The sequence below is a fragment of the Epinephelus moara genome, chromosome 13 (genome assembly GCF_006386435.1).
Source record: "Epinephelus moara isolate mb chromosome 13, YSFRI_EMoa_1.0, whole genome shotgun sequence".
In the NCBI taxonomy this organism is placed as follows: Eukaryota; Metazoa; Chordata; class Actinopteri; order Perciformes; family Serranidae; genus Epinephelus; species Epinephelus moara.
Genome location: NC_065518.1, coordinates 16176723 through 16190191, shown reverse-complemented (window position 1 = coordinate 16190191; position 13469 = coordinate 16176723). Strand labels below are relative to the sequence as shown.

Here is a 13469-nt window from a genome sequence, read left to right as displayed (position 1 = left end):
ATATCACATGCATCAAAGTTGTTTGCTACAATATCAGCAGCTGTTCAGGTGTAAGTGTGTATACCCAGTTGCTGCATTATCACCAGTTTTCTACTTAAGAAATAACAGGACACTTAGGAGTGTTTTGTTGTGATGTGGAAGGCTTCCATTGTCAGGTTACTGACTGAATTGCCTCTGCTGAGTAGTGGATTTTGCATTGAAATGATCACATATTGGCAATAAACTGCAACCCTGTGTATCAGGTTCTCAAAATTCTCTGTTAAATCCAGATTGGCCACAGATTTATTGGGTCTCTCTTGAGAATGAAACTACGTGTCTCATTGAGGTCACCTGTCTATATAAAGGTTAAATACAGTAAATAAAATGCCCTCTAAAATGACCTTTTAATTCAACCCTCAACGAAAACCGCAAACAGTACTCGTCGTCGGCTAGCCAGGGCTCAAGATTATCGGCGTCCCGCCATCACGGTGATGATTGAAAATGTGTTTGGTCAGAACAGAGATCTTCCCAGAATTGCCTCAGGGACGAAGAAATTTTTCTATGTATGAATAGCCAAACTCACTTAGCAAATGAGCGACTACAACGTAGCACAACAGAGCGCTGTTATCACTGGGAGGAGAGCTAGTAAGCTGTTAGCAGCCTGTGGGCAGCAGGGTTCTGCAGTGTGTTTGCCTGAGGGAACTAACTGCTAATAGAGCTAACAGCTAACTGAGATAATAGAGCTAACAGCTAATTCAGCTAATAGAGCTAACAGCTAATTTCTGAAGTTTCTGTTGAGAAACATGAAACATTAAACATTACTTTTTCTGTAAGCTTTTCTTTTTTTTTTTTTTAATATATAAGTTTACATTTGCTTTCAGCTAACAGCTGACGGAGCTCATAGAACTAGCCTATAACTGACCTAAAAGCGCTAACAACTGACTGAGTTAATAGAGTTAACCTATAACTGGGCTAATAGAGCTACAGTTAACTGAACTAATAAAGCTAACAGCTAACCGAGCTAATAGAGCTAACAGCTACCTGAGCTAATAGAACTAACTGCTAACCGAGCTAATAGAGGTAACAGCTGACGTAACTAAACACAGCAGGAGAGTTTCTGTTAAGATAAACATAAAACCTTAACATTACGTTTTCTGTGAGCTATTGTTTTTATATAAGTTTACATTTGGGCCACAAAAAATGTACTTTGTCGACCAAAATTAAGGCTCGGTGCACCGAGGGGTCAGTGCTTAAAAATATTATCTGCTACTATTAGCAGCTATACACATTTGAATCCAAGTCATGAACCTAATTTATATCTTCATGCTGTTTTTGATCACCCCAGTTTTGTCCTCTGCTCATGTTCCAACTTTATGGCTCCTTAAAACTAACTGAACTAAGGATTTCAATGATGCTATAAGTAGAAAATGCAGTAGATTTTGCATCACAACTGTACTGAATATTTTATTAAGTTTGCAGAGTTTAGGTTATTTGCCTTTACTGTTGTTTTTGTGTGAAGTTTGCAGGGTTTTAACCGTAAACTTGAAACATAAATGACCACAGACTTGTTTTCTTCGTGGAAGTCTACAGTGCTTCCTGAATTTGGTTAATATTTGAAGCCGCTGCCCCTTCATGACCTGAGATTAGCTTCCATTTAAGGCTGAGGCCTGGCAGCCTGTAAGTTTCCTCTCATCTCTTATCTGGCATTGCCCCCAGACTCCAGCTGATCAGATCCCATGTTGCACCCTGTTGATGTGTTGTCTGCTGGGTATTGTTGTCCACAGATATGAAAAGGATGATGAGGGCAAATCACCGGACTTGTACAGCAAAGCTGACAATCCTTTAATTGGACATTACTCAAGGCCAAAACTCATATTTCTTGTTGTGCTTGATCTTAAGAGACTCTCAAATGCACTCCCCGCTGGGCTTCAAATTTTTTTGAATCAATAATTAATGGTCAAAGTTATTTATTCATGTGTATCTTTGCCAATTACGCAGCGTCTAATTAACAATTTCAATAATTGATATTTATTTCTGAAAGGGTTCAGTATCTTGGGCTGATGAAAAATGCATGAGCAGGGATGTGGACTGGGTTTTGTTTTTTGTTCTGAGAGAGCTTGATGCTTGGGGCTAATACCAGGCCACTTTGACTCTAACTCTTTGAGTTGGCACTGGCCCTGTGATGTGGATCTAATATGGGCATCTTTCATGGACTCAACGCGCTTACTCTGTACCATGTGATCTCATAAAGACTCCTACATGCTCATCCTCAGATACCCTTTTTTGGTCTTTAATATTGAACTTCAAAGAATAAGCTTCTGTTTCCTTGATAATTTTTCTTTGTGTATGTGGAATGACGCTATCACGGCAAACTGTAGAAACTCTCGGTCTTGGTCTAGGACCTCGGTGGTTACACTTCTATCTAACTCTGTGGCCTGATGAAAGTTCAATCACCATACTAAAGAGAAAATATTCCTCAGATTTATGAAAAGCCATATCCCCCTGATCTTTTTATAGTGACAGCTGTAGTAGTCAATAGAAAATTAACAAAGGCTCCCTTTAGTTGACTTTCATCAAGTTTTCTTTTATTGTGATTCCAGTAGGACAAGAGGTTGGGGACCTGGCGAGGCAAACCATTTTGCTCTGGGACGACCAAAGCAAAAAAGATCATCACTATTTATTGAGCATTGCTTGAGTTGGGGAGGAACTTTACCCAACAATGCAAAGCAACCCAACAAAACCAGAACCCAACATCAAACGCACCAAAACCCTCCGTATGATTTCAGGTTTGGACACCACAATGTTGAGACCACACTGAAACAGTGCTGGCATTAGGGGGGACAAGAGGGTGGGATGTTTGACAGTGGGGCTCAATAAGGGTAAAAAAAAGAAGATGCCGGGAATCAGTTGACCTCAGTGACACGTCTCAGAGATCCGATGGTGGGGCTGGTGCTTCCCCACTCGCTGTGCCTCCTGTACTCTCCAGGACGCAAGAAGTACTGGCGTCCCCTGTAATTGGGGTGTTCATGCAGCATCCAGTAGCCCTCCATGACATTGACGGAGGAGATGTCACGGGTATGGAAACGCTCGTGCAGATCTGGGCAGTCATCCATTAGCTCCAGATTCTGGCCTCCAAAGTCAGAGCGCTCAAAGATCTTCATCCTGTAGTTCCCGTTATACTAGGGATGAAATTATGAGAGATGACGCTGACATTTAACTTTATATAACCACAGTAGAATAACAAACTTTTTTCCTGCACTAAACTTGTTGTGATCCAATGACCCAGTCTATAGTTTTCTTTATTTCTTGACACTTTTTTCACTGCAGTTACAGGTCAAGCTAGAAAGAGATGCTTTAAAATAGCCACAGGTACTGGCACAGACTGGTGAAAACAGCAGGACTAGGCTCGAGAACTAAATGATCCCAAACTGGCACTTCTACAGAAAGGCTTTAGTGAAAACTCTGCTGCAAACAGGGTAAGGCATCAGTTAAAAACTCACAGGTGGCACCATACGGCAGGAGCGGATGCAGTCATTGAAGCCTGCCCAGCGTTGGTAGTCGGGATACTCGCCCTTGTGCAGCATATACTGGTAGCCGCCATAATTGGGCTTCTCGTAGGCAACCCAACAACCGCTGTCCACCTTTATCGAGTTGCAGCGGCTGAAGTGGTTTTGCATCTCAGGACAGTCACTACTGCACTCGTAGTGACGACCCTGGAAGTTCCTGTCTTCGTAGAAGATAATCTGCAAGTGATGGATGGGCAGACATAATCACCACAGGGCTATGCTAAAGACAAACTATTACACACTGTTTATGCATGAATAATTGTGTCCTCCAGCTCTTCAGACACTTAACACAATAATAACTTGAACTTTTAGTCTCATTTAGTTTCATAACCATAACCATTTGGTATTCTGAGCCAGGTTTGCAAGTTGGCTTTATCCAACAAAGTTTTTGTACAGAATAACTACAAGTGAAGAATTTTGGAATAGATGAGCTTAAGGGAGTTTGAAAAATATGTCCCGAATGATGTACCAGAAGCAAAGTTTAACACAATACAGAAAAGCATGTGGTATATTTTAATGAAAAGAAAAAGTCTTGGCCTATTTTTACAGGAATTAATTCACTCCAAGCTCAGTTGAATAATTGCAATTTTTTTACAGTCTTCAACAGAAGACAATGCTATGATTTAAGTATAATAATGCTCTTATTATGCAGCTTTTATTTAGCATGTTATTTAATTCTATTGATTAAAAATTTACCGCAATTTCCCTTCATGTTATAATTATGGTAAACAATCCTTTAGAGCTACTGACTATCACATTTCTACCCACAGAAGTTTGAGAATTAACTGCCATTTTTTACCCCTTAGATACAAATTATAAACACTACACATCAGACCGTTTAAGCTGCTTTTACTGTATAGATTTGAAATTGCATGCTTACCTTGCCCATTGTAACTGTGTTAAGTTCAGACCAGACCAGATGTCGGGCTGTACCAGACCTCTTTATAGACCCTGCTGGGATCAGGGCTTTGCAAATGTGGAACAATGCTTTGTCGTGTCAGCACAGCAGGCTGTATAGACGGCCGAACACTATAGGACTGGTGAGCTGCAGCGGCCGCTTTGTCTCTGTCAAAGCTCTGGTCGTCTATGGAAAATACTGTACAACTGCACTTTCTCAAAGGGCCACAATAAGAGTTGCAACATCTGCCTTTATTGGCATGACAGCCAGAAACCTACGCACGGACTGTTCGCACAGGCAGGGCAGCAAAGAGGAAAGGTTTGGTTTGTTGCAGTAGGTGTTTGACAGTGATATAGATCATTAAGGAGCAGCAGGCTTTTTAAACAGGAAGCAAATGAGCTGCTTGACCAGTGAGTGTTATTATACTTCAGACTTGTGTTTAAATGTTGCATGGATTTGTTCAAATAAACTCACAGAACACACGGTTATTTGAAAATCAAGTTTTTAATTCGATCTGCGCATGGGTAGACTTTACATGACAGTCCTCATCCTCCTGAATGAGCCCACCATGGGGTTGTGGCAGCCCCAGTCACCACAGGCCCTGTACTCTCCGGGGCGCATGAAATACTGGCGTCCCCTGTAGTTGGGGTGCTCATAGAAGATCCAGAAACCCTCCATGATGTTGCAGGAGTAAATGTCACGGAAGCGGAAGCGATCATACACGTTGGGGCAGTCATCCATGAACTCCATTGTCTGTCCCATCATGTCGGGCCTGTTGTAGATCCTCATCCTGTAGGATCCTCTATACTGTGTGTAAAATAAACCAGAGCATGATTATTATGCTATTTAGGTAGAACCCTAGAGAGCACTTTGCTTTCAGCCCCGAGCTAGTATCTTGAATTCAAGTGAGTACTACTTCCTTAAGTAACTACAGATGAGAATAAGCTACAACTCTTTCGGAGCATGACAGAATTTGATTCCCCCCCGCCCTTCCTTAACTGCCAGAAACACTCAATGTGGCTAACAGAATTAGAATGAAGGCACCAAGTCTTATGGGGGGTGTATCATATTCCTTTTAAAGGCTGACTGGGTCTCCTTGTGGGCCTTGCAACAGACACTTTTATGCTATGACCTGCCTGAGTATCTGTTAATGACATCAAAAGGCCGGTGATTGACATCCATTTCTAAAGCGGCATTTGATGTACAAGGTGAGCGGCGGGGGTAGGTTGGAGGGTGGGGGGGGGACTACCAATCCTATCTGTCTGTTTGATTGACTTACAGGGGGGTACATCTGGCAGGAGCGGATGCAATTGTTGAAGCCCATCCAGCAGTGGTAGTCGGCGTACTCGCCAGGGCCGATGATGTACTGGTAGCCCATGTAGTGGGGCTTCTCGTAGGCCACCCAGTGCCCGCCGCTGACACGGATGGAGTTGCAGCAGTTGAAGTGCCTGAAGGTGTCCATGCAGTCGCTGCTGCACTCCCAGTGGCGGCCCTGGAAGTTGCGGCCTTCGTAGAAAATTATCTAAAAAAAGTCAGAGAGAAGCACATATCACTCAATATAATCTCAGGCATGTAAATGCACCAGTTGCAATGTTCATGGAAGGACTGTAGGGGACACTGCTCTCCCTTGAACAATTACTTTTTCATGAGTCCTTCGAGTGAACAAGCCTCTCCTGTCTGCAGTATACACTTGTATATTATTTTCCGAGCTTGACAGGTGAAAATCAAGGCGATTGAAACTATTGTTTGAGCTGACTTTTATTTAAAGAACTCATCGAACGCTCGTCCAATCTGAAGATGCTGTCAACTTTGTTGTTACTGTCATACAACTACAATGAATCTGTCATGATTGGATGCCATATAATTGCTAAACCTTCCATTTTAAACACCTCTAAGTGTGTTTTCCCCCCTTAAATTAAGTCCTCAGAAGTTAGCAGTCCACCCTATATTTCTATAGCTAATATTTTTACTTGAATCAGTCATTTCTGAGTATCTCTCTTCCCCCTTTGCTGCATTCTCTTTCCCTGTTACAACACCTGACACATGTTCCCTGCCATTTTCCTTCTTCGCCTCTCCGTCAAAGCTGTTGCCATATTACATGTGAGCTCATACCTTTCCCATGGTTGCAGGACTGTGGATGTTTAGCGCACCATAGCACACACTTGCAGGTCCTTTTATACTCTCCCACTGACGATGAGGCCTCTGACACGTCAGGGACTACTACTCTTTACCTTTTCAGAACTACTGTTCCCTTTGTCCGACAGCCCACGGGTACCTTATCTCCTGTCTGCTAGAGTTTACCTATAGAATTGACAACCCCCCCCCACCCCTGGCCAAAAAAAAAAAAAAAACTGAACACCACACAAGTGCTGTTCTGTGTTTGTATGACCCTTGTTTCCCCATGACCTTTTTGATGCAGCCTTTTGAAATATCACACAAAGGCCCTTTAGGTATGTGGCCCCCCAGCAACAAAGCTTTTAAAGTGTTCAGTGGGTTAGGTCATTTTTGGGGGGCACTCTCTAAACTAGTACTTAACCATGTCAGGATTTTCATTTCATGTCTTGCATGTGTGGCAAACGTTACTTTTCATTCAGTCGCGTTTTAAGTAAGTTATGATTCCCTGAGTGTTCAGGTCGCCATGTAATTGTTATTCAATTCCTGTTAAAGGAGAGTGGTGTTGATACTGTGGACTGAGTCAAGCTTTTGTGTTGATGTAATCTACAGTGATATGTTGTCTCTCTTTGCTTCCATAGCCTGCAGTTGTACTATGATGCCAGACGAGACCGGTCTGTTTGCAGATGTACAGACAGAACTGCTCAGTGTGTGTATGTGTGTGTGTTTGTGTGATGTAAAAGGAGGGGTTTGGGGCATCTGTGTGTTTGAGTCTTTGTATAAAATGATAGATGTTTGGACTTGAGTCTTTGGCTTGTAAGCATAGCCCAGAGCTGAAGGGGAAAAGGCCAGAAAGAGTTGCCGCCATGTATTGTGTTCCCAAAGCCCAGCTGATGCCAGAAAGGTCAGTCTCATCCTTTAGCCTTTCATCGGGATAAAGGGCTCGTGCCCCCTCTCCACTTTGTGCGCTTTTTGCAGCTTCAACTGTGTGAAAAAGGCAAATAGTTTCAGAAAGCACAATAGCCATTATGTTCCTGGGCAAAAACACTGCAACTGTGGAAGCATATCCACAGCCATATGACACTGTTTCAGTGTTAAGGAACAGTGTTGATAAGCTTTTGCTTCTTTGATCATTCATTGACTTGAAACTCTCATCGGCTTCAATGGCTTTCATGTTTGAAGCTGCACTCTTTTTCTATGACATAAGTAGATCATTGATATCCTTTCATCACAGTGTGCAGCGTAATTGTGGCTGATTATCAGATGGGATGTTGTTTTGTTTTGTGAGTTTCTCCAGCAAATATTTACTCCAGGAGGAAAGGTTTTATCAGAGCATATAAGAAACAAATGTTTAGATTTTCCTCATACGTTCAGTCATAGATTAATGATTTCTTTCATCACGCCTATTAAATGTGGAATCTTTGTACTGGGCCTTGATGCGAGAGGGCAGCAGCTGGCTGGATAGCACATGTTCAAGCTCTGCGTGGTGCAGGAGCAAGCGTTTGCTTCTCTAAGGTGTCTTTCAGCAGGACTCTACCACCTCCAATGCTGGCCTCTGACCTTTGCATTCAGAGATTCATGTAACAAAGTTGCAATACAATGCCTAAACTGGGGGGGAAAAACCACCACTACCATCATGTCACTGTTCTCGTTTTCATCACCGAGGAACATCAGCTAACCCTAACTCATTAGCTGGGACCCTGGCTCTCCCCACGTCTCTGTGGCTTCCAGAGGGGAACCTTGTTTCACAGGCTCTCAAATGATCATCTTTAGCTGCGCTACAAGACATCTCCTCCCCACCCTGAAGGGAAAGTAACATCACAGAGGCCCTTGCCTGCTTCCTCAGTTCCCCCCGGAGGAGAAGAAAGCTACCCGCTGTGGAGCATTCCACTCTTCATCTCGGAATGATGGAAGAAAAGGAAAGGAGAAGGGAACAGAGTGGGGGGCTAGATTTGCAGCTCCATTGTGTCCGAGGATCTCATTGTGCAATCTGTGTAATCGCGTGGGAGATGACGACACTATTAGCCCGCAGAATGACTGTCAGTTGGGGACCTCTGTGATTGATGTGCACCCCACAGAGATGGGAGAAAACTTTGACAGATAGCAGCCCCAGCACTAGTTAACTTGCAACCTTTTTCATCTATCCGGCTTCCAAACGAAAAACCCATTCGTGTAAGCTGATACCTAATTAGAATGTGAATGTGCAATTCGCTCAGTAAAACACATTTCAGGTCAGAGGAGACTTCTTTCAATTCAAAACAAATCATATTCCCTTAATCCAAACCACGGTCTCTCTGACCCTGCTATATACAATAAGTCTCACCCCTAAAATGTTGTAGGGAGAGATAGGAGAGCAGCCGTGCTTGCAGTGCCTCCAGTGTGCTCTTTTTACTGAACAGTCATTACAAAAACACTGTGGTACTGAGGTGTAAACAAGGGGGTCTATGTGAGTTTTGCTCCTGAGAACTGGCTAATCTGGTGCTGAAAATGTGGTATGATCGGAAAGCGCTCGCCAAAAAGCCTCCCACGCCGGGAGTAGAATGAGGACCTCTCTTTTGCTGAGAGATCATCCTCTCCATTCTTTCTGTCAGAAAATCTCCAGGCATCCTCCCTCTCTTGTCACTGCCAGCGCACAGGCTCTATCGGGATTGCCAGACGCAGGAGCCACTATGAGCCTGTGCCAGGGCCAGGATTTACCGCGATGCGTCTGATGTGCTCCATCTTTTTGCTGGGGGATAATTAAAAGAGGAAATGGTGTTGGAAGAACAGAGTGGAAAAAGCAGGAGGAGGGGGCTTGGACCGAGCAAATGGATGCAGCTGTCAATTATGTTGAGTTGTTGATATGTTGTTTGTTTTCCCTTCTTTGAGATTTTGTGTTGAACTGTTTCCCCATCAGGATTTAGTTTAAAAGTTTGTGGTAAATCTCCACTCCGTACATGTAATTAAAAAAAACATTTAGGCTAATTAAGAACTACTCTTAAAAATGAAATCACCATAAAGATTTTTTATGTAGTTGGATTCCTGCAGGTGATCATTCAGGTGCGAAACACAAATGTTCTCCTTAGGATTTTATTCACGTCACTATGAGCTGTCGTTCAGGAAAAAACCTGGACTGTTCAAATCACTCAAGCATCTTCCTTTATTTGACTACATCCATTTGAGATGCTCCACCATACAGCATGACCCAAACTCTGCGAAAAAGCAGGACAACTCCTCCGTCTCTCAGCAGACACACCGGGGGGAGTGATGGCTTTTAGTTGCTCTCACTCCTCATCTCCACACTCTGTTTTGACGTGGCGCGTCTCCCATTGCCCCAAAGCTTTAAAGGTTTAAAGAGCAACTTTTCACCCTGTAATCCAGGTGCCTTTCAAACAAGTCACGCTGTTTACTGACACATGACAAAAAAGTTCAACCCCAGTCTCATCTCTCTGCTTACAAGACTGTAACTCACCTCGGAGCCTGGTAAGTCGTTCCTCCTGAGCGCCCCTGAACAAACAGAGCCTCAGTGAGAAGGGGCCCTCTGCCTTTCACCACTCACTAAATTTGTAATCAGATGTGATGCTGTTGTTCACTTCTTCAAATTTGTCATCAAAGCAAATGTGTTCTGACAACAGCTAGTGACAAGTGCACCAGAGGAGAGGCAGCAAATCAGCTTTTTCACACCGCATATCAATTATTGATCATGTTGGCCCCCCCCCATCCCCGCCACCCCAGCAAGTAGACACCTTGTGATAATGAAATACATCAATTTAAAAAATAAATAATAAACCGGGGTCGGCTCCATTGTTGCAAAGCCTTAAGAGCTTGATTGACTGCCTGCACATTTTCCTCGTTGGCAGTCAGGCAGATCAAAGGAGGGTTCCTCTTATTGCCCAAGGCCACTTGCAATTTATTTAGAGGAGCAGTGCTGCTGTCCCAGCAGGTAACATTATTGGGCAGAGACACTCAGGATAATCAGAGCTTTGAGGTGCCTCTCAAATCCCACCTCTGCTGGCTCGATCATGCATGCGCAAAAAATACACGCATATGATTTACAAAAACCTTTCTTTATTATATTAAATGAAGAAGCAGATAAGATGGTAACATGGAACATCCTGCTACTCAAAGTCAGTGACCTCAGCTGCACTAAATATGTTCAGTTATATTGGTTTTGACCGAATATGTCAAGATTTTTTTAACATTGGAATTGCTGTTTGATTTTTATATTTTAAAACAAATATCTTTATAAAATAAATACCCTCAGATATTAAACAAAAAAGTTTACGTAGTCTTTTGTTTCATCAACAATTTACAGTAACCTCACAAGGGGAAAATGCTCCGTGATGTGACACTGATGTAAAAAATGTTTTCTGTACAAAATTATGTACAATAAATATGACTGATTGAAGGCGGGATAAACACGCAGAAGACAAAAAAAAAAAAAGTGTGATGTTACCCACTTACGTGAAAGAACAAGTCACATTTCACGCCACAGATTTTTTTTGTTTGTAGTGCGTGGCACCTTAATAATGTTACTTGGATTTCCAGCTTTTCAAAGGCCTTTCCTGTTCACCACATTAATAATACAAAACACACAGCATAATAACGGGATGCTTTTTTTTTTTTTGTCCAGACGCACTCGTTCGCTTCAGTNGTGCGTGGCACCTTAATAATGTTACTTGGATTTCCAGCTTTTCAAAGGCCTTTCCTGTGCACCACATTAATAATACAAAACACACAGCATAATAACGGGATGCTTTTTTTTTTTTTTTTGTCCAGACGCACTCGTTCGCTTCAGTATAACACACATAATATAAGTGTTTGATCACTTTCCCATAAGACCCAGTTAAAACAAACTATTGTAATTATTAAGTAGTTGTCTTGCTTTTATCACCTTTGCCACAAGAAACATTTAAATTATTAAGATCCATTTAGTTTCATCGGATTAAGAGATATTATTGTCAGCCTCACAAACAAAACAATACAAATAAAGATGTATTGTAATAGTTTTTTTTGTGTTGCAGCTGTAAAGTTCTTAAGAGCAAAGATTTACAGAGTGTTGCGAGGATCTAGTCCTTGAGCAGTTTCCCTTTTTGAGTGGGGATGAATATAAAATAAAAGATATGTATTTATGTAAATTAGCCTGATTGATCTTATTATAAAGCAATTTGATGGGACTCAACAGATAAAACAGGCTTGTAATAATATTTGAAATATGATTTTCCTTTGTGAAGAGAAACATCTTGTTTAAAATGGCAACTTTTTACATTTTAAAAATGCAAAAGTGAATTCACCCTCACATTTTCTTACATATGGGGATGATTATTTTAGTAATGTTCTTGACGTTCACAAAAGTTTATACAAATACACAACATGTGGGATACAATATATCTAAATATATATAGTTAAAGATGATAAACAACAGCTATGTCATGTATTAAATTTAAGATAAGTGGAATTTTTGGCTCTTTTGAGCTGCAGAAATGCACTCAGCTGAATTTGCAATCATACAGTAGACATGACTGTTTCATTATTTTTATGTTTTTAATTGTTTAAAATGCCTGAAATTGTTTATTAGATCATTTACTGTTGTCTGAAATTACCTCCTTTATTTTTACTCTTGTCGATCAGGATTTATGAAAGAAAAAATCTACCTTTAACTTCATATGAAACAGGTTTTTGACGCAAGTTAAAATATATTGCTGTTTTTTAGTACATTTCAGTCGAACTCAGCTTGTCCTCACAGTTGAGCAGTTTCACCAGACATCCCAAGTCATTTGCCAGGTAGCTCCCAGCACTAGAGGGCACTAGAAGCCAAAGCATGGGCTGTCTGCAGGATGGCTGTTTTAAGTCCTTTCTACCACAGCCATATCTCTGAGCAGCTTGTATGTGTGTTTGTCTGCTTGCATGTATACATTTGTAAGTAAGCTTGGACACACATGTATACAGGCATGAGTTAGACAATGGCACGAATTCATGCAGTGTGTGTGTGTGTGTCAGTGCCACGGCTCCTGTGTGTACTGAAGCCTATCAGTGCTCAGACATAGTTTTACCGAGGGAGAAGTTTAAAAAAAATCACTAACAGGCTGGCATGACCTGTGTCTCAGCACACATGCTGCTTGTCCACTTGTTTGTAGAAGCGACACGTGTGTTTGCTGCACACACACACACACACACACACATGCACACTACAGCGTAAGAGTTGATTTTAGAATTCTAGTTTCAAACAAACTTAGCCTAGACACACATCCATGTACACACGCACACACACACTTACACAGCATGGTCAGACAAAGTCTCAGACAGACAATGAACAGTAAGCTTTGTAGCAGTTTCAAGCCAGTGTGTGTTTTTGAACTGCAGATGTGGATGCTGACTGAAGGATCAGTGCACAAACTGCAGGACTGCAGAGATGGCAGTCCTCCCATAGGGTCTGGCACAGCCCGGGCCCTTTTTGTTGTACCCCATTTGCACTGTTCATTTAGCCATGTTGAAGAGGTGGTGGTGGTCTGCGTCTGTGCGTCGATCCCGGGTGATCATTTGAAAGTACATCCTCGAGCCTGTGTGTGCACATTGTTCGCCATATGCCACTCGTTTGCTCGTAGGCAAAAGGTTCGCGGATACACTGTGTTTTTAAAAAAGATTACATTCTGGCACATTCAGGACAGTAGAATCTAAATTGAGCTGTCCATTTCCTTGTTGGTATTGGAAGCTACAGATCTTACATTTATGAATTCTACAGAAAAAGGCTTATCTCGGTGGCAAGCGCTGGTTTTCCATTTCTACTGGGAATTAATTGCATAGCCATGAAGCGAAGGTATGCGAGATGGAATCAAGAATGTTATTAACATTCGTGCACAGTTGTTTTGTGTTGGAGGATAGGGTAGCGAGATGCATAAGAGGCTTGACTTGATCTGAGCGAGGCCTCGGAGGAG

At 42.1% G+C, this 13469-nt stretch overlaps 3 protein-coding genes across 3 annotated transcripts in view; all 3 read right to left on the bottom strand.

Annotated features, from left to right (window-relative positions):
* LOC126400085 (neurogenic differentiation factor 2-like) overlaps positions 1 to 13469 on the bottom strand; it is a 130834-nt gene that overhangs the window by 75565 nt on the left and 41800 nt on the right. The gene's annotated exons all lie outside the window — the stretch shown is intronic.
* Positions 2538 to 4577, bottom strand: crygmx (crystallin, gamma MX). Its single transcript, XM_050060549.1, has 3 exons — positions 4426 to 4577; positions 3480 to 3722; positions 2538 to 3158 (listed from the first exon to the last, which is right to left on the bottom strand). Exons 1-3 carry the CDS (start codon positions 4432 to 4434, stop codon positions 2883 to 2885), a joined length of 528 nt encoding a protein of 175 aa, XP_049916506.1. The 5' UTR covers positions 4435 to 4577; the 3' UTR covers positions 2538 to 2882.
* crygmxl2 (crystallin, gamma MX, like 2) lies at positions 4929 to 6711 on the bottom strand. Its single transcript, XM_050060548.1, has 3 exons — positions 6556 to 6711; positions 5723 to 5965; positions 4929 to 5250 (listed from the first exon to the last, which is right to left on the bottom strand). The coding sequence occupies exons 1-3, from the start codon at positions 6562 to 6564 to the stop codon at positions 4975 to 4977; spliced, it is 528 nt and encodes a 175-aa protein (XP_049916505.1). The 5' UTR covers positions 6565 to 6711; the 3' UTR covers positions 4929 to 4974.

Excerpts from the sequence above, each read along its gene's own strand:
- crygmx (XM_050060549.1), bottom strand. Across the intron at positions 3,159-3,479 it reads CCTGCCGTATGGTGCCACCT|TATAACGGGAACTACAGGAT; the intron begins GTGAGTTTTTAA and ends TTTCATCCCTAG.
- crygmxl2 (XM_050060548.1), bottom strand. Across the intron at positions 5,251-5,722 it reads CCTGCCAGATGTACCCCCCT|TATAGAGGATCCTACAGGAT; the intron begins GTAAGTCAATCA and ends TTTTACACACAG.